This window comes from Quercus lobata, chromosome 8, assembly GCF_001633185.2.
Source record: "Quercus lobata isolate SW786 chromosome 8, ValleyOak3.0 Primary Assembly, whole genome shotgun sequence".
Lineage (NCBI taxonomy): Eukaryota > Viridiplantae > Streptophyta > Magnoliopsida > Fagales > Fagaceae > Quercus > Quercus lobata.
This window is the reverse complement of record NC_044911.1, coordinates 27527457-27552901: the sequence shown is the minus strand read 5'-3', so window position 1 is coordinate 27552901 and position 25445 is coordinate 27527457. Positions and strand designations below refer to the sequence as shown.

The window sequence follows — 25445 nt, the reverse complement described above, 5'->3', positions numbered from 1 at the left end:
AAATAAGTCTATTACACCAAGTGTTAATATAATAAAATTAGTATAGTGGTATTAGACATAATATCACATCTAAAAATTAAAAGTCGTTGCAATAGTAACTTAAAAATAGTAAATTATTACATTAATAATAATTAGTTGTAATAATTTATAATTTTCAGTTGCAATAGAGATTTTAATACTAAATTGAACTTAAAAATTTTTTTGCAATAGCTTAAATTGAAGAAATCAATTTTTTTTAATAACTTAAATTGAAGAAACCATTATAATAACTTGATACCAATTATATATTTTGCGATATATTATAATAGATCAAAATTTCAAAGAGATGGCTTATTGCAACAAATTTAACATTGCAATAACTAAAATATCAATTATTTTACAATCTATTGCAATGAATATATTATTACAATGATCTAATTCCAATTATTTTACTATCTATTATTAGAAAAAATATGAAAAATTTAAGTATTACAATAAATATACCGTTGCAATAATTTGAACCCAAATTATTTTTGTCAATTCTTTACAATCTATTGTAATAAAATTTATGAAATAATAGCCTATTGCTACAAGATATTCGAAGTAATAAATTGTTTATTGCAATAGCAAATATATTATTACATCAAAATTTTCATTAAAATATTTAAGATTTATTGCAACAAAATTTTTTTTAGCACAGACTTATTACATCAAATTTTATTGCACCACTTCTCATAAACTATTGCAATGACTTCGATGTTATTGCAATGATTTTTTTTGTTGTAATAAACATTTTATTTGTAGTGAAGCTTTGGGGATTTTTTTATTTATTTATTTATTTTTATTTTTTATTTTTTTTTTGCATTGCGTGAATTTGATTGCCATGGTGTGGGTGTTGCCTGGTGGGTCAGGTGGGTGTGGGCTTGGTTGATTTTTTTTTTTCTTTGTTATGGGCTGTGGTGGTGGTGGTGGTTGTGGTTGTGGTTGTGTGTGTGGTTGTGATTGATGTTTATTGTAGAGTATATATTATTTTATTGTAGTGGATATATTATTTTATTATAATATTTATACTATTTTATTGTTTTGAAAGTTAAAATAGATCCACTGTTGTAGTATGTGTGTAGGTAAAATAGATAAAGTAACTTTTTGTGGAGCTAAATTGCTAAATTTTTAGCTCCACTTTTGTGAATGCTCTTATACGTGGGAAAAAAAGATATTAAGGATATGGACTCTTGGCCAAGATTTTTATTTATTTTTCCTTTTGGTATATATAATTAGGAGAAAGGGATTAGATTTTTAATTTTATAGAAACAAAGGGATTATAATCCTAAATTCTTGACCAAAAAGTAATTAACGACCACAGGTTATTGAGCTTTGATTCAATAACCTGAAACCTTTCAAAAAACATAATTAGTATAGATACCAACAACAGGCCACCAATAAGATGGTTGGATGATAAAGATCCATTACCAACTGAGCCCAAGCCCAATTAATTTATTATAACTCATTTGATTATAATTTTAATGTGATTGATTATGGGCATAATTTTTTCTAGTAATTGATAACTTGGTAGTGATATTCAAGACCCATGTGGTTAGGCATACTCGGTCCAATAACTCAACCAATAGGAACACTAGGACAAAGGGGAGGGCCGACTCAAATCCACCAAGTTAAAGCCCAGTAGATATTGATTGGGGCTTATTTCTTGGGTCGGGTTACACAATTACAATCACAAGAAGCGAAAAGAGGAGCATTTCTTGCTTTTGTAGCTGTCATTCTTGGTGCTGCTCACTGCTCAACTGCTCAAGAAAGACAAAAGCGCTTTGAGTGTTGAGGTTAATGATATGGCTATGGCTATGGCTATGGCTATGGCTATGGACTCCAAAATTTCAATGCCAGACTCCTCCAAACGCCTTCTTTTCGACCGTCGTTACGGTTGGGTGTAAGTCACTCACTCTCTATCTATCTATCTATCTATCTATATATATATATATATATATATATATATCATAGTGAAGCATAAAATTGATTGATTTTCACTTTGCAGAATTGACGAATGGAAAGACCCATCTGAGGAAGCACTTGCTGGAGGCCGAGGAATGTATGTTTTTCTTCTTTAACCTAGTTTTCCTTCAGAACAGAGAAAACATGCTGGAATAATATTGGGGAGTTTTATGCTTTCGGTTGTTGTAATTTCAGAAAGAAAAATTGGGATGGTAAAAAAAGGAATAAGAAAGAAAAACCCAGAGTTTAATCTTAGTCATGGCACAAATTTGAATTCTATAATTTTATGCTTATTCTTTTTTTCTTTTTCTCTTTTTACTTCTAAAAGGTTTTGCATACTGCCTCTAACAAAAGCTTTGATGAAGACGGTTTCTCAATCGGTATGATGACTTATCTATTATCTATGTGAATTCTTATGCACTTTGTCCATCTTCATATAGTGGACTTAAGTTTACTTAATTCTTTTAATTAATTTTAGGCCTTGTGGTATTTATTGAACTTGATGAGTTGTGCCCTTTCTTTTTTCCTTTTTAGTGATAAATGGAATTTTATGGAGGCTGTATGTCAAAAAATTAAAGCTGTAGTTGCTTTAGCAAGTATGTTATCATATATTCTATGAATGATTTTAGCCCATCTGTGTCAAGCATTGTATTAAATGCATGAATTCTGTGTTTATACTTAGATAATACATGCAAATGTGCTGCTAACTCATGATTTAAAGGAAAAGAAAGAAATGAGGGGAAACACCCCAACCATTTTCACCTTTTTTTTCAAATGAAAATAGAGTGGTGCGGTTTCTTATTCTCATTATGCTTTAGGCTATTCTTGTCTTTTAGATCTTTCGAAAGACATGCATTGTCACCTCTCTCTCCCCTTTCAATCCATAAAAGGAGAAAAATTGTTGAATAAATATAAAGAGGGGCTGCACCAAAGGAGAACATGTCCTAAAGGAAGAAGAAATGAAGAAAAGGAGCAGCAAAAAGTTGTAAACTTAGGAAAAAAAAAACTTGAAATATATGCCCCTGCAGCATTTGAATTAGTGTGAATCTAATTGCATTATCTGAATCCTTATGAATGTGTACTAGAAAAGCTAAAGTTTTGGTTTTGTTAAATTTAGCACTGAATTGCTTTTATTGTTATATGCATGTGGTATTAAGTTTGTCAGGTGCCATGTAGAATTTAGGTATATGATATAAAAAAAAGGAGGAGACTGAAAAATTAGAAAATACAAGAATGGCCAATTAGGAAAGGTTGCCAGTATAATATAAAAGAGTATGGTAAACATATGAAAGATCTAATACTTGTATGGACATCTGATTTGCCTCAATCAACTTATCAAATTAAATTTCATGTAAGGTTCAGAATTGTGCTTGTTATATAGCTGTGGCCATACCATAATCCTGAAGGCATGACCCTAGTCAGGATGTGTAATGATGATTTTATTACTTAGTGATATTAAAAAACTTACCTCTTTTTCAGTGTTATACCTTCCTTCTAGTTAATATTTGTTTTATCTTGTTTTTATGTTAGATAGGTTTATTTTTAGCCCTTCACATTCAGGTTCACAATTTTGGTGTGCAAACTTTTTTCTGCTTGCACACAACGGATATAAATGCATCTATGTTATGTCTCACATATTTCGGGGATAAAATTTTCTTCTTGGTCATGTTTCCTTATTTCAATGAGAGATCTACAAAGTAAACTGGGAAGGAAGCCATTAATTTTAAAAATATAGAACCAGGAGTATTGACAGATGCCAAGAGCTTTGTATCTCAATTGGCATCTCCTAGTATCTGCAACAGATGTCTAGGTTTCAAATCTACCCTTCCCAATTATCACATTATCCTTAAAAATAAAAAAGAGTTTTGAAAGATTTAGTATTTTCTATTTTTTACAGATATTCTGATATTTTTATTTTGTAAAGAACTTTAGACATGCTGAATTTGCTTGAGGTCATAAATAATCCTGAGGGCTTGACCCTAATCAAGATCTTTGTACAAATTAGATTCCCTTCACCTTTTCCCTATCTGCTTGCTGAAAAATAACTTTGGGAATACACCTAAATATAGTCTTCCTATTTCATGAATTTGAATGACTGATTGCCATCCTCTTTTTAGAGTTAGTCCTTTGCTTCTTATTGTATCACTTTTCATTTCTTTTTTTCAATATGATTTATGACTTCCTCTTATTTGTATTTTGTCCACTCAACATCTACTGTTGTAAATTGGTTTTGCGCCCTTGCTTTCTTGTTGCTCTCTCCTCTTTTATAATTTTTAACACCTTGACATGTCTTTTGTACTAACAAAGACAACTGTGTCTAGCTTAAGCTGTATCTATAGTTTTATCTTTAATGAGTTGTGTGCTGCTTAATGGTCGTGCATGTTTAACTTAGAGTCTTTAGATATTTTGTTACAATGCACATTGCAGACATTAGATCTAAAGTTTCTTTGATGGGGAACAAGGATGAACTTATCTTTTTTCTCACGTTTCCTTCAATTTCCTCACAGGTTAGTCTTGCAGGGAGCTCTGCAGTTAAAGCTCTTGAAAGGACAGAACTACTGTTGCCTCAGATAGTCCAAGATGGTCTAAATGATCAGCTTCACAAGCTCATGTCTTCATTGGAAAATAAAAAATTCAACCAACTCTTCCTCAAAGAAAATTTGCAAACAAATGCAGTCAGTTGCTCTTCCCATCTACATATGGATAGCAGTGAATCACAAGATTCACAACTGGCTTGAAGCAATTAGATTTGACCAATCCCTTTCACTTGAATATGTATCCTTTATAAACCATTACTTTAGACTTTTGTTTCTGTAGCAAGCTAGATGATATTGTCTGTGATTATGATAACATTATTTGCTGTTTGAAATTTTTTATTAAGAAAAATAGGACTTATCAATTTATTAATGAATTAGATTTTTATCTTATAAAAAAAAAAAAAATAAAGATGGATTATCCAAGTGTATAGTCTCTTATAAAAATGGTGTTTGACATGGTTTATTTAAAAAAGTCTCTTGTATTCTAAATGACCTTGGAGAGTTACCTTCTAACTTCAAATGTCGACTTGATTTGCTGCTGCTCGAGCATTTCTAATTATCTTGCCAATCTTTGTGATGTTTTATGAACCATTTATGTTGATCAGGGCTGGTTTTGCCACTGGGCCACTTAGTCAATTGCCTTAAGGCCTGAAGTGGAAGCCTAAGAAGCACGGATACAGGTATGGATATGATACGGTATTATGACTTTTTTTGAAAAAATAGGACAAGGGTATGGTAGGATACGTCTATTGAATATATTTTTTATTTATTTTTTCTATATATATTAAGAATTTATTTTTCATGTAATATTAAATATATATCAAATTAAAAAAAAAATAGATAATAAATCAAATCCATGACTATTAAATGATGTTTAGAAATTAGCACACAAACCAAAAATAATGATATTTATTAATTTTCAGTTGCATTCTTATATATTATTCAGAATATAAATGTTATCTTTGTTTTGTAAAAGGGTATTTGATTCCTCATGTTCTTGTGTCCTAGCTGTGTTTTGTATTTTTGTTTTATTTTTTTAAATGACATGATTGGGACATGCATGTAGAAGCGTCCCAGGCATGTCAAGTGTTTGACATGACTATGGTACCCCAAATGAGTGTTTCTACCTAGGGTTCAAGATGCAGTTAGCTTGAGTATATATTATATAAGAATAATTATATATAAATAGAGAACAAGCAATTGTCCCAGGCCATTTCATTCTTCACGGTCAAAGATTATGAGGCAACCTTATTACAAATACTTAAATTAGTCGTTTTGCATCTCACCAAAAAAAAAAAAAAAAAAAAAAGGAATAATGGATTTTTTAAATTAAAAAAAAAATTATAATGCAAAAAATTAAATCAATATGACCTAATTTATCTTTAAATATAAGATGCCTTATTGAAAATTGCTGTTTTAACAAGCCTTAAATAAGTGTCTACTCAATTGGCTATGAATAGGAAGCTGCACACAAATGATGGCATGGAGAAAGTTAATGTAAAAGCTTATCTAAGTTTGGTTGGAAAGGAGACTTCAAATTAATTAAGCTACACACAAGAATGAGATTTCAAATTAATTGAGCTCCTCTTTCAATGTTCTTCCTCTTTTTAAATTTCTAAACTTGAGTCCATTATGAATTAATAGATGTGTTTGAAAAATTTGTAGTTGTTTCTTCTACATACCACTGAGTCTTGGAGAGATTGTCCACCGATTTCTCATTACACCCAAGTGTCTCCAGATGGTTTTATGCCCAAAAAGTTTGTAAAAAACAACATGGACCATAAGAGCTACCGTTGATGTACCTCCAGTTAACATGAAAAGAACCGAAAATGTAGTAGGGCTAAGACTAGAAACTTCATCAATGGACTCCACATAATCCACACACTTCTCAGATGCAACCATGCTTTTCTCTAATTCTCGTAACCTACCACTTTCAGATACGTTCAGTAGTGCTTTATTTACATCATGAAGCAGCAGAGACCCTCTTGGAAATACCTAAGCCACAAGCACAATCAAATACAATTCTTTAATTTACAAAATGTTGGCTTCAAATCTGAACTTAGAAACGCTTAATTTACCAGTACTGTTCAGCGTACAATATATGTAAAAGAGACTCATTTTCCTTGAGACAATTAGAAGAAAAGACCCGTAGTTCATACCATATTTGACTAGGTCTCAGGTTTTTCATGTTAATAAAAATCCAAAATTTTATGAAAGCATCTCAATTTGAAGTTTTTGTCGTCTGTTCAATTCCATTATTTGTTTATGATATTCATGACAGTAGCATAGAGGAGAAAAAAAAAACCATTGATTAAACCATGTGTTTCACTTGAGACTTATATTTAAATCAATTTCGTAGCCATTGAACAAAAATGATAGAGAGAGAAATGCTTGGTTGACAATGTTAGAGACATATATCTATTATTTAAAATAAAGAGAATCCTTTAACAGAAAACTTACATATGAGAATCCTCCAACATTGTAAGTCGGTCCAGCAGTAATAAACTCTTTGCAGTATTTTGCAAGGAATAATTTGGCAAAAGGAACTTCAAGAAAGGCTGCTGCTATTTCCTTACTTCTAAGTGCATGAGCATATTCTTCTGGTGAGTTATAAGTCCTGATATTTCCCTTGTGGAATCGTAAGACATCTACCAAATATTTTGCTACGAATGATCCCCTACAGCATCCAACCACTGCATTTCCATACTGCAGTGACTCAACACCATTTACACTGGCTTCAAGCTTTTGCACTGTGAGTATACTGGTTAGGTTAGCTGTGTATATTTGCATGATTACGAGTGCTACAAATAGCCACACCACCATTGCCATGCGTGATAGATTGCTATGTAGTTTCCCCCCTATGAATAAAGTGATATTAGAGACATATATTTCAAACTTTTTCAGATGGATTTCAGAACCAACAATGCAGCACATTCAACAAATTCACAAACTGTCACCTTAGCGGTTGTGAAATTTGTTGTGTATTAATTTTTGTTTCAACATAAAAGTTTTAGAATCTATGGTGAAGAATGATAATAAGAATAAAAAAAATTTCCAAGATACCATGTAAAGAGAAGAGACTAGTGAAGGCTAAGCACAGCAAGGCACCAATTTGATTCGAAGCAGAACCTTTGAGTTCAGGGTTGTGATTCCGTTCTATCAACCACACAACAAAGCCATTATAGACAATTATTGCCCCTATTAAAGCCCACATGGCTTTTGTGAATGGCTTCATGAACAGCAATCCTCTATTAGTAGTTTGTGGTCGAATCCGAACTGGAACTATCATCACCAATCCTGATTCTGTGTAGGGCTGTGTGAACGCTGCATGTCGAAACCGCTTGGCCACTATGGCTACATCACCAACCACTGCATCAAACTTCTACTCCCAAGAAAGAAATATTTCAAGTATGATTAGTCTTAGCTACTAGAAGGAAAGGAAATCATCATGACCCAAAATTAGAACAAACCAAAATAATTTAAATAATAATGCTTCAAACAAAAATAGATTGTAATTAGTATAACATCATTTTCATATAAGATCACTATTGATATTATTATTGTAGACCAATCACACCATGTCATATCAATTGTTGTAAAATTTCTTGTGGCTTTAGATTTATTATAATTTAAAATTAAAATGATAGTTTATCAATCTGGTGATGTCTCTCAACATGCTTGCTTTGAGTTTTTTCAACCAAAAAAAAAAAGAGAAGGAAGGATAAAGTTAACAGCCCAAAAATATTGGATTTAAGATATTCTCAATGACTTGAATAAGTTAAAGGGAGTGAAGAACTTCTCACTTTGAAATAAACCTGCTCCACTATTTCATCATAAGTTCCATCAAAGGGAGTAAAATTGTATGGCAGGTAATATGGCAAGCTTCCAACAGTTGCTTGGAACAAATCAATTGCAAATCCTTCATAAGCAGTACTGTTTTTTGACTGATCTTGTACCACACTCACAAATTGTTTGAAGCTTGATTTGGTGGGTACACCAATCCTCAGTGGGTTGGCATATGTTGGAAGAGTCCATTCTCTTGGAGCAGTCCAAGTTCCACCTGGCCAATACACCTTCTCCAAACTCCTCATAGAAGTGTTGTTTGTAGTTCTTTCATCAGTAGTCACTGAGAAACCCTTTCTTTTTGACCAGAACCCAAGTTCCTTATAACTCTTCCCAAACACATTGATGATCTGAAATATATGTGCAGGAGTTACTTTCTTGTCAATAAATTGAACCTTTCCATTTAAGCCATTATATTCACTCAGCATAATGTTATCTAACAATGGTTGGCTGCCCTTGCTGCTTCTCATCATTGCTAGACAAACTATCTGTACAGCATCAAAGGCCTGCGCTGCAAAAATCCCAGGTTCATTTTTGTCCTCTGCTGGATTTTCCATGCTAAAGTTTTTACGAAATCTAGTATAAAAGTTTTGAAAATAAGGATGGTTTTGGGGGAAGTAGCTTTTTACTCCTATAATGCCTTGCATTGAAGAAATGGAGGAGGCACTGAGGGAATGGATAAAGCTTGTAAAGGGTTCTGTAGTGATCCAGACATAGTCTTTCTCCATCATGTTCATTTCTTTAGCCCTCTCAAAAAGTCTCACAGCTAATGTCAATGACAAATGAACCACAAAAACTCGGTGTTGCTCACCTTTAAGCCTCTTGAGCTCTATAGACAATGAAGAAGAAGAAGCATATGGTGAAAGGGCTACGGTATGGCTTATCTCTGCCCCAAATTCTAGCAGGGCATCAGAAAGATGAGGTATGACTTCACTGAGCAAAGAGTCATTATCTTCGTAAATTACAATGACCTGATGCCATTCCCAAGACTGAATAATAGCAGCTATGGCTTTCATCTGTGCATTCTGGTTTGGCGAAGCTTGAAGCAGGAAAGGCCACTTCTTTGTTGCCCATTGTGGAGTTGTATCAGCAAAAGAAAGAACTGGGATTTGAGCTTTGTTTCCAATCTCTGCAACTAGAGAAGCTTCTTCCCATGTATGTGGTCCCAGTATGGCTTGCACTTGTTGGTTCCTTATGAGATCCCAAGCTGCAAGTTAACAAATAATGCTCTTAGAAAAGTAACGACTTATGCATCACCCTTGTTGTTTTACTAAGATAGCAAGCATGACTCCCTAGAACTTGTTGCTAGAATTTCAACAGAGAATTCCTCAATTATGCATCAGAATTTCAACAGAGAATTCCTCAATTATGCATCATTCATTACCATGAATTTATAATATGAAATTGACCAAAAAAAATATTTTGAAGTTCATAAAAACGCTTACATTAAAAGAAGTTGTGCAGAAATTTTTCTCTACCCAATTAATACATTAGTGGAAGAGTGCCCAAGCTTTAAGTTATATCTGGATCAGGTAAATTATAATATATATATATATATATATATATATATTTCACAATAAAAGGAGAGCTTTCCATGGACTAAGACTTTAAAATAATAATTTAATGTACAACTTAGTGGAGAAAAAAAGGCTCAACTGTTTTTTTTTTACATACCCGCAAGAGCTGCCTGTACAGGTTCACTATGAGTATTTTTAATGTGCAAATCAAATCTTTGATTTGTCTTGTTAAAGACATCCTTTATAGCCATCTCCATCGCCACTTTCTGTTCCTTACCAATGCGAGAACTGTAGTCTGTTATTGCCCCTATAATGCCTCTGACATGTTCCTTTCCAAGTGTGGTGGTCCTTCCATCTACGGTAGCCTTTTCTACAAGTAACAAGACCAAGGCCAAGAATGTGAAGGTAAGAGTTGTAGCCATTTGATGCAAAACTGCTGTCACTTCTCTATTTATGCAGGTATTCGTAGCAGTATCTTGCATCTTGCTCTCTCTGGTCAGTCTTGTGAATTGAATCCCAATTGCGTCGAAAACTCCAATTCTGTGCTGACTGCTGAGTCTGCAGACTAGAACATATCTAGTTTGAACTCTGAAGGTCACTCTTCAAGCACATTCCGGATATTAATCAAAGCACACCCTTTAGAACCGGTCCACCGTTCTATTCTTTTCAAATATCCTTGCATGTCAGTGTCAATGTGTTCCGACTTCCGAGTGAGATAGTAAATTTTGATCGTGGCATTACTATAATAATCTATGGTTGACTTGATTTTTATGTTACATTAAGAATAAAGTTTAGCTACAAAATACCACCGCATGTCTTTGATGCAATGGTCACTCCATAAGTATAAGTGCTTGTGGGATGTAGAGGCAAGAACTGGGATGCATGTCTCCAAGAGGGAGCTTTACACACATATACATTTAGATTAGGTTAGAGTGGAAATTCTATCTTATATCAAAAAAATAAAAATAAAAAGTTCAACTACAAAATTGGTTGCAACTTAAAACTACAATTTCGTTTAAAAAGATTAATATTACATATATTTTGAAAATCTAACTATTGAATATTATATATTATATGATCTATAAGCTACATAATTTTAAATTACAAAAACTTACAATTTAAACAATTTATTAATGACATAGTTATTGATCTTTAATTTTTTAGAGATTTTGCATTAGCATGGAGGCTTTAAGAAGAAAATGTAATCCAATGATGGATTTGTCAAAAATCACCTTTAATTACCTTAGGTTACAACTAATTTTGTAACTAAATTTTGTCCTTACTTTAATCACAACATATCAATTCAACAATTGTAGGGGCTTTGGGGAGTAATGGCCACTCCAAAGTTAAAATATATATATATATATATGTAATACTAATTTTAACAATTTTTGTTCTATAAAATTACACTTTACTCCCTTAAAAATATTATTAATTCTTTTAAGAGTAATGCTACAATTACAAACTTTCAACAAAATTTTTATAAACTATTGAGGTAACAAATTCTTATTGATTCACATATGGGCCCACCAATCACATTATTTTTCACTTACTAATAATCACTTAACACATCATCAATTTGTAAAAAAGTTTGTAACTCTATCATTTTCCACCTTCTAAAGGTCATAAAAAAACAAATTGCTATACTTAAAACATTTTCACAACACTTCACAACAAATTTTAAGTAGCAAGTTGTTATTGGTTGCAATTATTAGGTAAAAAAGTAATTTAAGTGATAAGTTCAAATTAGAACCAATAACAACTTACCATATAAGATTTTTTGTGAAAATATTGTGGACCTAGCACTTCTCTAAAATCATTTATAGATCTAAAATTTAAAACAAAATATACAAGCCCCAAAAAATTAGCCCAACAACAAAATTACCAATAGTGAAGCTATATAATAATAATAATCAAACCCAATAAAACAATTTCACCTGAAACAAACAACCCAAAACTTTAAAAATTTTAAACAAAATAATTTTGTTATTATTACCAAAAAAAAAAAAAAAAAAAATCAACGGCTATAAGCAACAAAGCCGAAGGTCAAAGCCGCTGAACAAAATTAGTAACAATGCCACCTCCCCTAACTTCAAGCCATTACTGAATTGTGGATACTCTAGATTTATTTATTTTTGGTTGGAATAGATCCTCTCTATTTTAAGTACTCTCCATTTCGTCATTTGATGGTTTATGTTTTTTTTTCTTAATTTAACAATGTATAAACTACCTAGACATTTATAATTTTAAATGATGTAACAATTACTAAACTTTTAAATTCGTAATATTTAATTTGATTCATGAAATAGATTAATTTCAAACGAAGACGATCATTTTTCATATTTAATTAATATTATCTTTAGTTGTTGACTTGTTGTATGGTATGAGGTAATATTTTAGAATTCTTAGAAATATTAATTTTTTTTTTTAACATTTTCACATTTGAGTTGGATGCTAAATGAAAATAAATTATTTTTATTAGCAAGAGATATGATGTCTATATTTTAAATATTTTTATTACAATATAATTTTAAACATCACTTTCAATTATATCTTGTTTCACATCTAACTGTGTCCAACTCTTTCACAAAATATTTTAATTATTTTTATTAAAATATAATTTTTGCCAAATGTTAAGAAAAAATGAATTAAAACATATTAACAAGTTTAGAGTCACAAATGTTTTCATAGCTATTAATATGGCTAATTGTAAATAGTGGACAATAAAGTGTATTTGTTAAGTACGTACAAAATTAATAACAACTTAACAACTCAATGGCTGTGAAAAATATTATGAAAAATATTGTTTATATAATGTTTATCAGAACTTTAACTTTATGGCTGCGGCAGTATAATGTCACTAGAATATGTTGCCAAGTCTTTGTCAAGGCATATGTAATGAGCATGTCTTATTTCCTTTGTAGACTGCATTAATTTCAGTCATGGACAAAGATTGGAGCTGGTCGAGTTAGACTAATTCACAGACATAAAAATAATGCAGCTCTCATGCATGTGCCGTCCAGAAGACTTGACATTTTTCAGTACTGTTACTCATTTGTACAAAAAGATTGATAACCAACTGATTTTATTCATATATTGGTCGAAAAAAGATATCTAAATAAAAACAGGACTAATTCAAACGTAAACAACGTACGAGCACGGAGCATACGTAGATCAAGACCATCTATATTTTAGAAATTGTTGACGTACCTCAGGTAGTGCAGACTGCAGACTGCAGACTCATTCACCCAAACCCGCAAACTAGTGTAAGTCATCGGTAAAAACCTTGACGTTCAAATGTTATTCTAGAATCTTGACATTAGTCATTATTTGGAAAATATATTATATATACCAGAATCTGAAATTTGTGTTTTCTTTTGTTAGATTACACTGATAACTTTGACGTATAACCAGTTTAAACTTCTTAATTTGATGGGAAAAATATTATTGGTTATATAAAGTCTTGATGAGAAAAGAAGGAACTTCACATGTTTAAGCATAAGGGTTCAAGTCTCGTTGATTGGAAAAGGGCTGTAGTCAGAGAGATTTTAATTAAATGTGTTCTCTCATATTGTGAAGGATAGTTATACTCGTGTGGTGCTCACTATGGTTATTGCTAGACATGGCAAATGGCCGGGTTGGGTCGGTTGGATTCAGGTCCGGTTAATTAGGTTGCTATTGGGTCAAAATCGGATTTGGGTAAAAAGATGAATCCTTTTAAGCAGGATAAAAACAGGTGGGGTCGATTGGGTTGACCCGTATTTTTCACATGAAAAAAAAAAAAAAAAAAAAAAATTTAAAAAACAAAAACAAAATGTATTTGTCATTTGGAAAGTCATGTAGTAAATTACTTAATGTAAAATGCATTATTTTGAATTCACCACTCATATCAAGAATGAGCTCAGTTAAATAAATTAATACTTGTTCAATAATTTTAAAATTATACAAATTCCAACATTACTAATCAAAACAAAATAGCACAAAGGATAAGTAAAACAAATACACAAGTTTCATTTATATACAATATCAACATCTCAAAACTTAAAACAAAATTACAAGTGCCTTATTACATATCTAATTTGACAAAGAATAAAACATATAAGAATTTTACAATCTTGAAAACTAATTTTATAATCTAATATCAATTACGGTTGGCATTGTATTTCAATTTGAGAATATACATTAAAGTTTAATTATTTACTTATTTATACATAGTCTCTTTTATGAATATCATGTCATTGTTAAACAACACACACTCCAGGAAATATCATAATTTATTTTGAAAAACCATTTATTTTGGACATGATTTGTCAAAAAAATAAAATAAAATTTAAGCATCCATAATTTATGCTAATTTCTTTGTTATACTTTGGCTTCACTCTTATCACACTTATGAATATTTCTCATACATGTCTATAATATTAAATATATGTTTTTAACTCTACTGTAACTAAATTATCTTGGCATGTATTTTGTTATTTGATATCTAAAAATCTTTACTCATTATAGAATACCTCAACTATTTATCTTTCAATTCATTTGTATACAGTAATGTAAAAGTCTCAATTATTTCCTTAAAACCATTATATCTAAATGATGTTAAATATATATTTGAATAGTGTTATCCAAAACAATGTTTAAAAATTTATGTTTTTTTATTAAAAATAAATAATAATAATTGTAGGATCGTGCTTTTCAGCCCAGTCCCAAGATGTATGGGACCTTAGACCAGTGAGCCCGATACAATGAATTTGTAGAGAGTGGGTCAAAGAGCTAGGTTTTAGTGTATGGACAACAGTTAGCACGGTGTTTTTCACGATTAAGCTGAGATGAACTGGGTTTATCAAAGAGGATTGGTCCTTGGCAAGGTTCGAGGAGCTTTTTTTGGTGCCTCTTGTGTGATAGGGGTTTCCGCCTCCCTTCTGTCTCTCTCCACCCTCTTTTATAGTAGTTTCCTTTCTCCTGAATTGGGTTCCTAGTACTGATACTTGTCCCATCAGCCCTTCTCTCCAGTTGTTGGGAGTAGTTGTAAAGGCAGAAAAGCATACAAGGCAATAAATGCAATAATGGCAGTCTTTCCCTCAGACATTTCTATTTTCTCTATTGTCCTTTTTTGTTTTAGTATTTTTCCTGTTCTGTGGAATGACCCGGAGTGTCACTACCAATAGCAGGTTGCTCCCTTTGTCCTCGACTACATCCATGGCCGAGGAGGGTTTTTCCCATGGCCAATGAGGGGTTTTTCCTTGGATTGGGACCTTGGCCCAATGTAGACATTGACATGGACTTTCCGGTCTTTTACCCCCCACGATAATAATAATAATAATAATAATGTCCATTATATATTGTCAATTGAGTTTGACTTATGCATGGTAAAACTCACAATAAACAATTAAACCAATATTGTTTTAATTTTATTATTTTACCAAAAAAAGTTATAAAAAATGGTTTGGGCCATAGGTTGAGTCAGGTTGACCTACAAAAAACAGGTCAAGTCATGGGCCATCTCGTTTTTGCTTTGAGTCAAAAAATTAAGGTCGGGACGAGCATTTTTTGGGTTAGGTTGGATAAGATCGGGTCAGATCAAATCAGCAAATTTTGACCCATTTTTCCATGTCTAGTTATTGCCTTGCAATATTGATTCTTAAGCTAGGCCTTCTTATGTCATTGCCTAGAGCCTCCCAATTAGTTAATTAGTTTTATTGTGAACATAGATGGAGTATGTGCTCTAACCTGCATCTCAAAAGGCCTTTAAAATTATGTGTCAAGAGAATTCTAACTCAATTCAATTGAAATTTTAAGCCGTTTCACTAGAAAATAAAAATAAATAAAAAAGAGAAGAAAATTAGTTATACTGTGTTGTATCATCATTGATGATTAATTTCTCATAACAAATTGAGACTTCAATTCTTGTAAACAAGTTACATGGTAGATTGTCAACACTAGTCTCCCAATCTCCCATACAGTACTCACAATCTAACCAATCTCTCTCTCAACACTAAAATCACAATTAGAAAATATTTTTTAAGCATCTTTTACCATGCATTGTCTTACCCAAGGTAAACTAAAACTTATATTTTAAAATATTAATCTTGGTTTAGTTATTAATAATTAATCAAGTAAAGTTCCAATAATGGTTAATTGTGTTAAATATGTCTATATGTTGTAGGTTGAATCTGCTAAGTTATTATATTAGTGAAATTGCAATAGTGGCATCGATAAATTAGATTCTATTTTTCTACGCTTGAAACTTTATTTTATTCTGGTTATATCATAAATTTTAATTGTTGATAGTATTTCTTTTATTTCCAAGTAATTTTTAATTATAAGCATTTCATAAAAAAAAAGAGGTAAAAGATGATGAAGTAATACAACAGAAAGAGATAACAATAAAAAAAAAAAAAAAAAAATCATAGTAATGGTTAAACATCTAATATAATAATTATTTATCATATAAAGGACTAAATTCTTTTTCAAATGCACATATCACCTACAAAATTGTATCAAAAATATTTCTTAAAGTTGTTCCTACAAATATAAAATATTCAAAATTAAAAAATTGATAAAATATTACATAAAATTAATTGTCATATGAAGATGCAGTGAATTAGTCATATTAACAATTTAAAAGTAGATATTAACAAAACTTAATTATAAAATTTAATCGGTAATTTTGAATCTCAAAAGCAAGAATAATAGATTTTAAATATAAAAATGGTCCCCTTAAAAGTATTGTTTTATGCCTCAAACTATATCAAACAATTCCGATCAATAGGTATCGTCGGAGAGATCCAATAATAAGATAGCATACTTGTGGGTTGGAGTTAATGGCGATTGGAGGAGTGTGCGCATGTGAGCGTGAGAGAGATGACATGCTAGTCCCACTCTTTCATGGTGCATATCGTGGGTGTGGAGTAATTATTGAGTACTCCTGAAGTACCATAAATGCATTCTTTCTTTTCTCACAAAACTGTGGGTCCCACTAATTAAATTTATAGTGGGCCCACAATTAATGTGAGAGGGGAGAGTACACAATTATGATACTCCCAAAGTATTCAAAATTTTTCGTGGGTGTATCCATTGCACTATTTGTGCTCATGGTGGGGGTGTGTGTGTGCATGTATAGAGTGTAAGGTGGGGGGTGTGTGTGCATGTATAGAGTGTAAGTACTAGGATTTCTTAAACGTATAATTGGTCATATATATGAGTTTTGAAAAAGTGGTATTTTCTAAATTTAGTTCTCTAAATTTTCTTTAGGGAGATTCTCCCACTGATTGTTATTTCCACACTATCTCCGCGAAAACTATCACTACAACCAAAAATTTGGGAGGGCTAAGCTAAACATAATAATACCGCTTTTAATATGAATCTAGCTTGGAGATTATGTGTTTAACCAAACACCCTCTAGTTTCTCACTAAAAATACACACACCCACACACAAGACACCCTCTAGGCCATCCAAGCTAAATATTTCACACACAATTCATGCTTGGAAAGTAACCTTCCTTCAAGGGGTTCCCATATTTAGAAAGCTATTCAAATGGGTCTAAATTTCCTTAAACAAAGACTATATTGGAAAGTGGGATGTGGCACAAAAATTAAATTTTGGAATGATAATTGGTTTCCATGTGGCCCCCTTTGTGGACACTATTTGTGCTAGTGTATATGGAGTGACCAATATTTATTGAGAATTGAGATTTTTTAAATATGTGATTGGTGAGCTGAATTTGGAAAGAAAAAAAGAATGATTTTTTTTTCTAAATTTATTTCCTCTAAATTTTCTTTGGGGGAGATTCTCCCATTGCTTGTCATTGCCATATCTCCTTTTGAATCTAGCTTGGAGATTATGGGCCTAACCAGAAATTCTCTAGGCCTAGGTCATCAATGCTAAAATATTTCCCACACAATTCATGCTTGGAAACAAACCTTCCTTCAACGTGTTCCCAAATTTGGAAAGTCATCAAATGGGCCAAAATTTCGTTAAGCAAAGATGAGTTCAAATCTTCTGTCTCACTTTTCCTACTTCACTCTATATTCTACAAATAAAAACTTGACACATGCCAATTTATTTAATTAAATCCTAAATTCTTTTTCTTTTTCTTATTTCATTATTTTCACTTTCTAAAAGAAATAAAAATAAATAAAACTCAAACACATCCCACCAGCCACCACCACCAGTCATCACCATCAAACTTCACAGCAACAGCGAAATTGTGACCCTTAAAGTTTCTTATCCCTTCCTGCATTTTCTTATTTCACTTCCTAAAAGAAATAATAAATAAATAAAACTCCAACACATCTCCACCAGCCCACGACCTCCAACCTTTATCAACACTAATGACCATCCACCATAGGTGCTGGCAAAGTTGACTTGTCAAACAACGACAACCCAATAGTGACCTAACCGAGTCAACTCACGTGGTCCTCTCAAACTCTAGATCTGTGAAATCCAAGGTGGCCACCCCCATTAAAAGTTTATATATATATATATAAGGGCTGGCTCAACAACTTTGGGAACTTAGGTGAAAATTTTAAGTGAGGTTTTTTTTTTTTTATATTTAAATATTAATTAAATAATATGTATTGAATTTTTTATTTAAAATCTATTTTTCTTGTTTTTTGAGATGCAAAATTATTAGAAATAAAATTTAAAGTATAGAATAACAGAACCTGGTTATTGTAACTTTTCTAAAGCCGTAACCACTTTAAAGGCTAAACCTGCACAAATAAAAATTAATTTATTACATAGTTCAATAAATTAGTATTACTATAATATAAATGAGTTGATATGATACATATCAAATTATTAATTGGTGTGATAATTTATAATAATTGATAAAATAAGAGTATGCAAGAAAAAAAATGTGATAAATTATTAATTAGTATGTGGTGGGACCAGTTGTGATGTGCTATGGGCTTTGGGAAAACTGTGCAATGCTATGTGCACTATGCAGTCTTGTCTACACAGCCCACAGCTTGTATGCTGTCTTGTCTTAACTATTTTTGTTTTTTTTTTTTTGCCCTTTTTAATCTTCTGCATTTTAGGATAAAATGATGCATTTTTACTGCATTTTATTAACCAATAAAAGTACTTAAAATTTTTTTAATTAAAATATATAGATAAATATTTTATATATATATATATATATATATTTACAAGTGGGGGCCTTCTTTTATTTGGGGGCCTTAGGCGATTGCATCAATTGCATCACCTGTTGAGCCGGCCCTGATATATATATATATATATATATATATATATATATATAACACAGATCTACATCCATGCCTTTTATGGGTTTGAGATCCACAAACTTTGGCCTCCTTTCATGGCTTGAATCTTCATCATCTCCACAACCAAGAAAGCACCTTAAATTTCATTAAACAAATAATGGGCCTTGACACAGATCCTTTTGGCTGACTCATTGCAGATTGCCTTCTTTGGGCACCTTGCAAGACTAGCCATTCAATCTTTAACATGCAAGGGTTGTTATTCATGTGATTACTAATAAGTTGTCTAACAACTCATTGGATTCAAAAGCTCAACTTCACGGGCACCAGTGGTGATGGTGGTTGTTGCCGTCGGTGAAGGTTGGTGGTGGTGACTGGTAGGATGTGTTGAGTTTTATTTATTTATATTTCTTTTACAAAGTGAAATAAGAAAAGGCAAAAAAATTAGAATTTAATTAAGGTGTCAAGTTTTTATTTGTGAAGTATTGAATATAATAGAAAGAGTGAGACTGAAGATTTAAACTCAGCAAAAACTATGTTGGAAAGTGGGACATGGCAACAAAATTAGTTTCTTTTTTTTTCTTTTTTTTAGAATCAATGCGAGAAGTTTTATTACGAAGGCAGAAAACTTTTGTCAAGAATTACATAATTTGTCACATCACTATGGATGTCTTCTATCCAAATTTGTGGTTCGTACAAGAATTTTGCTAATATGGCAAGCTTGTCAGCAACTCTATTTCCTTTCTGCCTAACATGTGAGTAAGACACTTCTTAAACTTATGGCTAGCCAACACGAGTCCTCAATGATGTGGCCAAAAGCTGTCATGCAAGCTGAATCCAATACAAGGTGCTTGTAGATGATCTTGGAGTCTACCTCAAACACTACATCTTGAAGTCCGAGCTCGATGGAGAAAGAGATAGCTTTCCTGCAAGCCAAAGCTTCCACGTCCTCCACTGTGGATGGTAGCGGAATGTGTTCTAAAAGCGCTGCAATCACCATACCTTCTGAGTCTCGTATCACTACTCCAATGCCTGCTGTGCCCATGTCCTGAAAAATCGCTCCATCACTATTGGCTTTGTACTGAGTTGGTGGAGGAGGTAACCAATGCATTGGGTGGTCCACCAATCTTTGCTGCAATGGGATATCTTGGGCTGCATGGAATTCTTGTAAGCGTTCAACAGCATTAGAATATATCTTCCCCAAAGGCTCCGTGGCTACTTCCACTCTCTGTGCATTCCTATTATGCCAAATACCCCAGGCGATGTATGCAAATACCTCTGCCAAATGCGGTGATTTCTGAGCAAAGATTCCTTGACATAAGTCACAGAAACATACCAATTTTTCAGCCAAAAATGGTCGACACTACTCTAGCTTCCACCACAAATTTTTCACCTCTATGCAATCCCAGAGAGCATGGATTGTATCCTCTGTTTCGCAACAACAGCGATCACAAAGAGCGTTCACTGTGATGTTCCTCTTCATTAAGTTCAGTTTTGTTGGAAGGGAACCAATTGCTGCTCGCCAAAGGAAGTGTCTTATTTTATTTGACAAGTTTAGTGACCAAATATCCCACCAAAACTGCTTGTTGTCCGCTGTGTTTGAAAGGCCCGGTGCTTTCACTTCTTCTTCTTTTGAGAGGAGCTGATATGCTGATTTGGTGGAATAACTTCCATTCCTTATTGTTGTCTAGATAAGTCTATCTTCAGCATGCGTAGAACTTAGGGGTAAACTGAGAATTGCAGCAGCTTCATGGGGCACAAATTCGTTCAGTATTCGATCTTAAATCCATTTGCCATTTTCCTCATCAATAAGGGCACACACCCGAGAGTTTTTAGGCAAATTTTTTTGGGGTGAAACCACCCGACTTGAGTGCAAATCCGGCAGCCATTTATCACCACTAATCAAGACTGACTTCCCATCCCCTATTCTCCATCTCGACCCCAACCTCACAACCCTACAAGCTTTGAGAATGTTTTGCCAAGCATAGGAACCCTTCACTTTCACACCCTCATCTAGGATAGAGCAATTGGGAAAGTACTTTGATTTAAAGACCTTATAAAAGAGAGAGTCTTTGTTATGGAGCAATCGCCAAACTTGTTTCTCCAACATTGCTAAATTGAAGCTTTCAATATCCTTAAAACCTAGCCCCCCTTGACACTTCAGCTTACACAAGTTCTTCCAAGCCACCCAATGTGTTTTTCGACCTTCCCCTTTATAGCCCCACCAAAACTTCCTGATTAGAGATTCAATATCTTTATATAAACTCTTTAGGAGTTTGAAACATGCCATGGTGAAAGTGGGCATCGCTTGGAGGACCGCTTTGATGAGTACTTCCCTTCCCCCTTGCAATAATAGACGTTCTTTCCATTCTTGCATTTTGTGCCAAATCCTTTCTCGAATGTAGCTGAAACTTTGTTTTTTTACTATACCCACAAAGGAAGGTAATCCAAGGTATTTTTCATAATTTTTGGTGGCTCCTACCCCAAGCAGATTTTTAATTTCTTGTTGCACATGATGATCGGTGTTTGGGCTGAAAAATAGCTAAGATTTTCAATGGTTAATTTTCTGCCCCGAAGATGGTGCAAAATTTCAAGGATGGTGTTGCATTCTTGTGTGGTTGCCCAACAAAATATCATACTATCGTCTGCAAAGAACAAATGGGAGACCTTTGGACCTGTATTACAAAGAGAGACTCCTTTTATTGTGCTTGCAAGTTCTTCTTGTTGGATAAGTGAGTGTAATCCTTTTACACATAACAAAAACAAATAAGGTGATAGAGGGTCCCCTTAACGAAGGCCTCTGTTAGGTGTGAAGTGCCCATGTGGTTCACTATTAACCAAAATAGAAAAAGAGACTGATCAAATACAAGAACTGATAAAGGATATCCACCTATTTGCAAACCCCAACTTCTCCATTAATTTTTCTAGGAAAACCCACTCCACCCTATCGTAAACTTTGCTAATATAAAGCTTTAAGGTCATGAGCCCTTCTTTTCCTTTTCTCTTATTTTTTAAGTGATGTAGTGTTTCAAAGGCTACAAGAATGTTGTCAGTAATCAACCTATCAGAAATGAATGCACTTTGTGACTCCAAAACCAATTGGGGCAGAATTTTTTTGAGTCGTTTTGCTATGGTTTTAGACACAATTTTGTACAGGACGTTACAAAGGCTTATGGGTTTGAAATCAGTAGGTTTTTCAGGATTTTTTGTTTTTGGTATAAGTGAGATAAAAGTGTGGTTAAGGTTTTCTAGCATGGCACCCAAATTAAGAATAGTTAAAGAGGCAGCAATGACATCTTGGCCAACAATATCCCAACAAGATTTGAAAAAAATTGGGGGTAGACCATCGGGTCCCGGTGCTGTTAGTGGTTTCATTTGGTTCAAGGCCTATTCTACTTCATATGCTGTAAAATCATGGATTAAATCATCATTCATAGAGGGAGTAATTTTTGGTTCAATACCTTGGAGGATCTGATCAAAGTTTGAAGGAGTAGTTGAAGTGAAAATATTTTTGAAGTAGCCCACAAAAGTATCACCGATCTACTTGGTTTCTTCCACCACCAACCCATCATCCAATATTAGTTTTGGATATAAAATTCCTCTTGTTTCGTTGGGTTGCTCAGCCATGAAAGTAGCTTGTATTCAAATCCCCACTCTTCAACCATTCTACCCGTGACCTTTGCTGCCACAAGCATTCCTCCTTTACCAAGAGCTCATACACCTCTCCCTTAAGAACCCACACTTGTTCGTGATTTATCCCTGCCATGGACAGCTGCTCGGCTTTTGCTAGCACCTTCTTTTTTTGAGTCAACATTCTGCATATATTGCCAAAAGACAATCTGCTCCATGTCTTCAATCTTAATCGGCAAGCTTCCACCTTACCCATTAACCTGTACACTGAATCACCCGAATTCCCCCCATTCCACGCACTTCTAATGATGCCCTTACAACTTTCATCTCTTAACCATACAACCTCGAATCGGAATGGTCTGGATTTTTTGTAGAATCTAACATTTTCATTGTTCGACCATACCTACAACAGACAGTGATCCGATAATGTACCTTGAACATAATGCACTCACATTGTGGGAAACATTTGTATCCATGATGGTGTTGCCACCCCTCGATCTAAATGAATCCAAGTCACCTCTCCATCAAATTGGTTGTTACACCATGTGAAAGGGGATCCCATGAATCCCAAATCTCAAAAACCACAAAAGTACAAGGCTTCTCTGAAATCCCTCATCTGCCTCTCCCTTCTAAATGCTCTACCCTTCTTCTCTTCAATTTTAGTAATTTCATTGAAATCCCCCACACACAACCAAGGTATCTCCATTTTCAGGCAAAGATGTTTTAGTAGCACCCAAGAATGTTCTCGGTTGGCCGTTATTGGGTTTCCATAGAAGCCTGTTAACTGCCAGGCATCATCCATTCCTAGGTTAACTACTGCATCAATATCTGTTGGTGTGGAGTCTAGAACATTGAGATCAATCTCGTTCTTCCAAAAGAGTGCCAATCCCCCACTTGCATTCACCCGTGGTTCAATGTGTACATTTTCTAACTTAAGCTTCGAACAAAGTTTCTTCAAATATTGCTCCTTTGATTTGGTCTCCATGAGGAAGATGATTGAGAGCGACTTTTTTTTCACTAACTCGATGAGTTCTAAAACTGCACGTGGTTGCCCCAAACCATGGCAGTTCCAACTTATGCAATTCATTGCGTTTGGCGGAGGCTGTGGAGTTCCAACTTATGCAATTCATTGCGTTTGGCGGGGTTGATCCACAGCCTTCGCCACTTCAAGAAAATCATCATTGTCACCATGGTACACTTGTTGGCGTTTGAAAGGAAGAGTTGGTTGTCTGCCCTCTGCTTCGGCATCTCTTTTCCTCCCTACAATTTGTTCACAGTGCATAGCTAGAGTGTTGTTTGCCTCTCTTACTTTTCGGATCCAAGTTGGTAGAACACGGCGTTGTGGTGCTAAGTTTGAAACCCTAGCAGTTTTTTGGAGGTCACGTGCTACACTTAATTGAGCAGAGTTTGTGGAACTTATTGTTGCACATGTGTTGGCCTTAGTACAGGGTATACTGGATTCTTCAGGACTTTCAAAACCTGCCAACTCAGCATTAATTGAGTTTAAAGACGTGACAACCTCCTGGTGATTCATATCCAGCGTGCCATTGGGTGAAATGAGTACACTTGAATGCTCATGATTCATGTCAGTAACGATTTGGGGAGTTAAAACCAAAATCTTATCATTGGCTCTGTCTCTCATTAAATCTGTCGGAACCACCTTAATGTCATTAATCCCAGGATTGCCGTTACACCCACTGTCATGATTGCCCCCTGATTTGTCAACAGTTCCTTCTTTACTACTCAAACCGCCTTGTTCTGCCATTTCCCGGAGATTCACCGTGGATTGGCCTAAAATGTCCATTTCCATGGTAGCATGAGAGGAGCTTGAGGCAGTTTTTTTCCTAACTTTGTAGTATCCTTGCACTGTCAACCCCAACTTTCTTGACATGACGAAGGCCGGTGCTCGCAACCCCAGTCCGAATTGCCTGTCCTCAATCTTCAGAGTTCCCTCACTTTTAATCCACAATTCATAGTCCCTATTGTTGAGAGTGAGGCGCTCACACCAATAACACAAATTTAGCAATCTTTCGTACTTGAAGCCTACCCAAACTTGCTTCCCACTCTCTGATGAAATTAACCGTCCACGACACAATGGGAGAGATAAGTCTAGCATCACCTTGAGTCGCAAAAAATTTCCCCCTTCAATTTCATTAAACTCCTTGGGACGTGCTACTTCTCCAACCACATTACATATTTTCAAAGCTGCTTCCATCATCATATATCGTGGCGAGATGCCATGGAGTTGGACCCAAAAACTTGCCTTATCAAACTTCACGTCACTAACCGGTGTTTCTTTATCATACTGTTGCATGACCACCAAATGCTTATCAAAACTCCAAGGTTCACTTGAGAGGATTCTTTCAACCTCTTTCTGATTGTCAAAGGTAAAAAGAATAATATGATCTCCAAGATTCTAAATCTTGAAACCATTGTGCGCCCTCCACAACAAGTTGAAAGTTCTTGCTATTACATCCATGTTGAGCGCTCCTTTGATGAGAAACTTTGCTATGATGGAATAGTCTGAGTTCTGATTGTCATTGGTAAGATTGCAACCTGGTCCCCCCCTCTCTAACAGTGAGAGACTGCTCCAACTCTAGGTGATATCATCCATGTACTCTAGAAAAATTCCCCTAAAACCCTTTTTCCTGTTTCCCTTAACCCCTAGGAAAAAAAAAAACAAAAACAAAAAAACAAAAACCGAGGAGTA

At 33.9% G+C, this 25445-nt stretch overlaps 2 protein-coding genes across 2 annotated transcripts; one reads left to right on the top strand and one right to left on the bottom strand.

Moving 5' to 3' along the window:
- The first annotated feature begins 1694 nt into the window (after nucleotides 1–1694).
- Nucleotides 1695–4894, top strand: LOC115954441. The gene is made up of 4 exons (XM_031072296.1): nucleotides 1695–1921; nucleotides 2027–2080; nucleotides 2312–2363; nucleotides 4491–4894. The coding sequence occupies exons 1-4, from the start codon at nucleotides 1824–1826 to the stop codon at nucleotides 4719–4721; spliced, it is 435 nt and encodes a 144-aa protein (XP_030928156.1). The 5' UTR covers nucleotides 1695–1823; the 3' UTR covers nucleotides 4722–4894.
- A 981-nt stretch (nucleotides 4895–5875) lies between these two features.
- On the bottom strand, nucleotides 5876–10302 carry LOC115956682 (glutamate receptor 2.8-like). Its single transcript, XM_031074991.1, has 5 exons — nucleotides 10038–10302; nucleotides 8324–9576; nucleotides 7584–7902; nucleotides 6981–7378; nucleotides 5876–6515 (listed from the first exon to the last, which is right to left on the bottom strand). The coding sequence occupies exons 1-5, from the start codon at nucleotides 10300–10302 to the stop codon at nucleotides 6195–6197; spliced, it is 2556 nt and encodes an 851-aa protein (XP_030930851.1). The 3' UTR covers nucleotides 5876–6194.
- Nucleotides 10303–25445: the final 15143 nt, after the last annotated feature.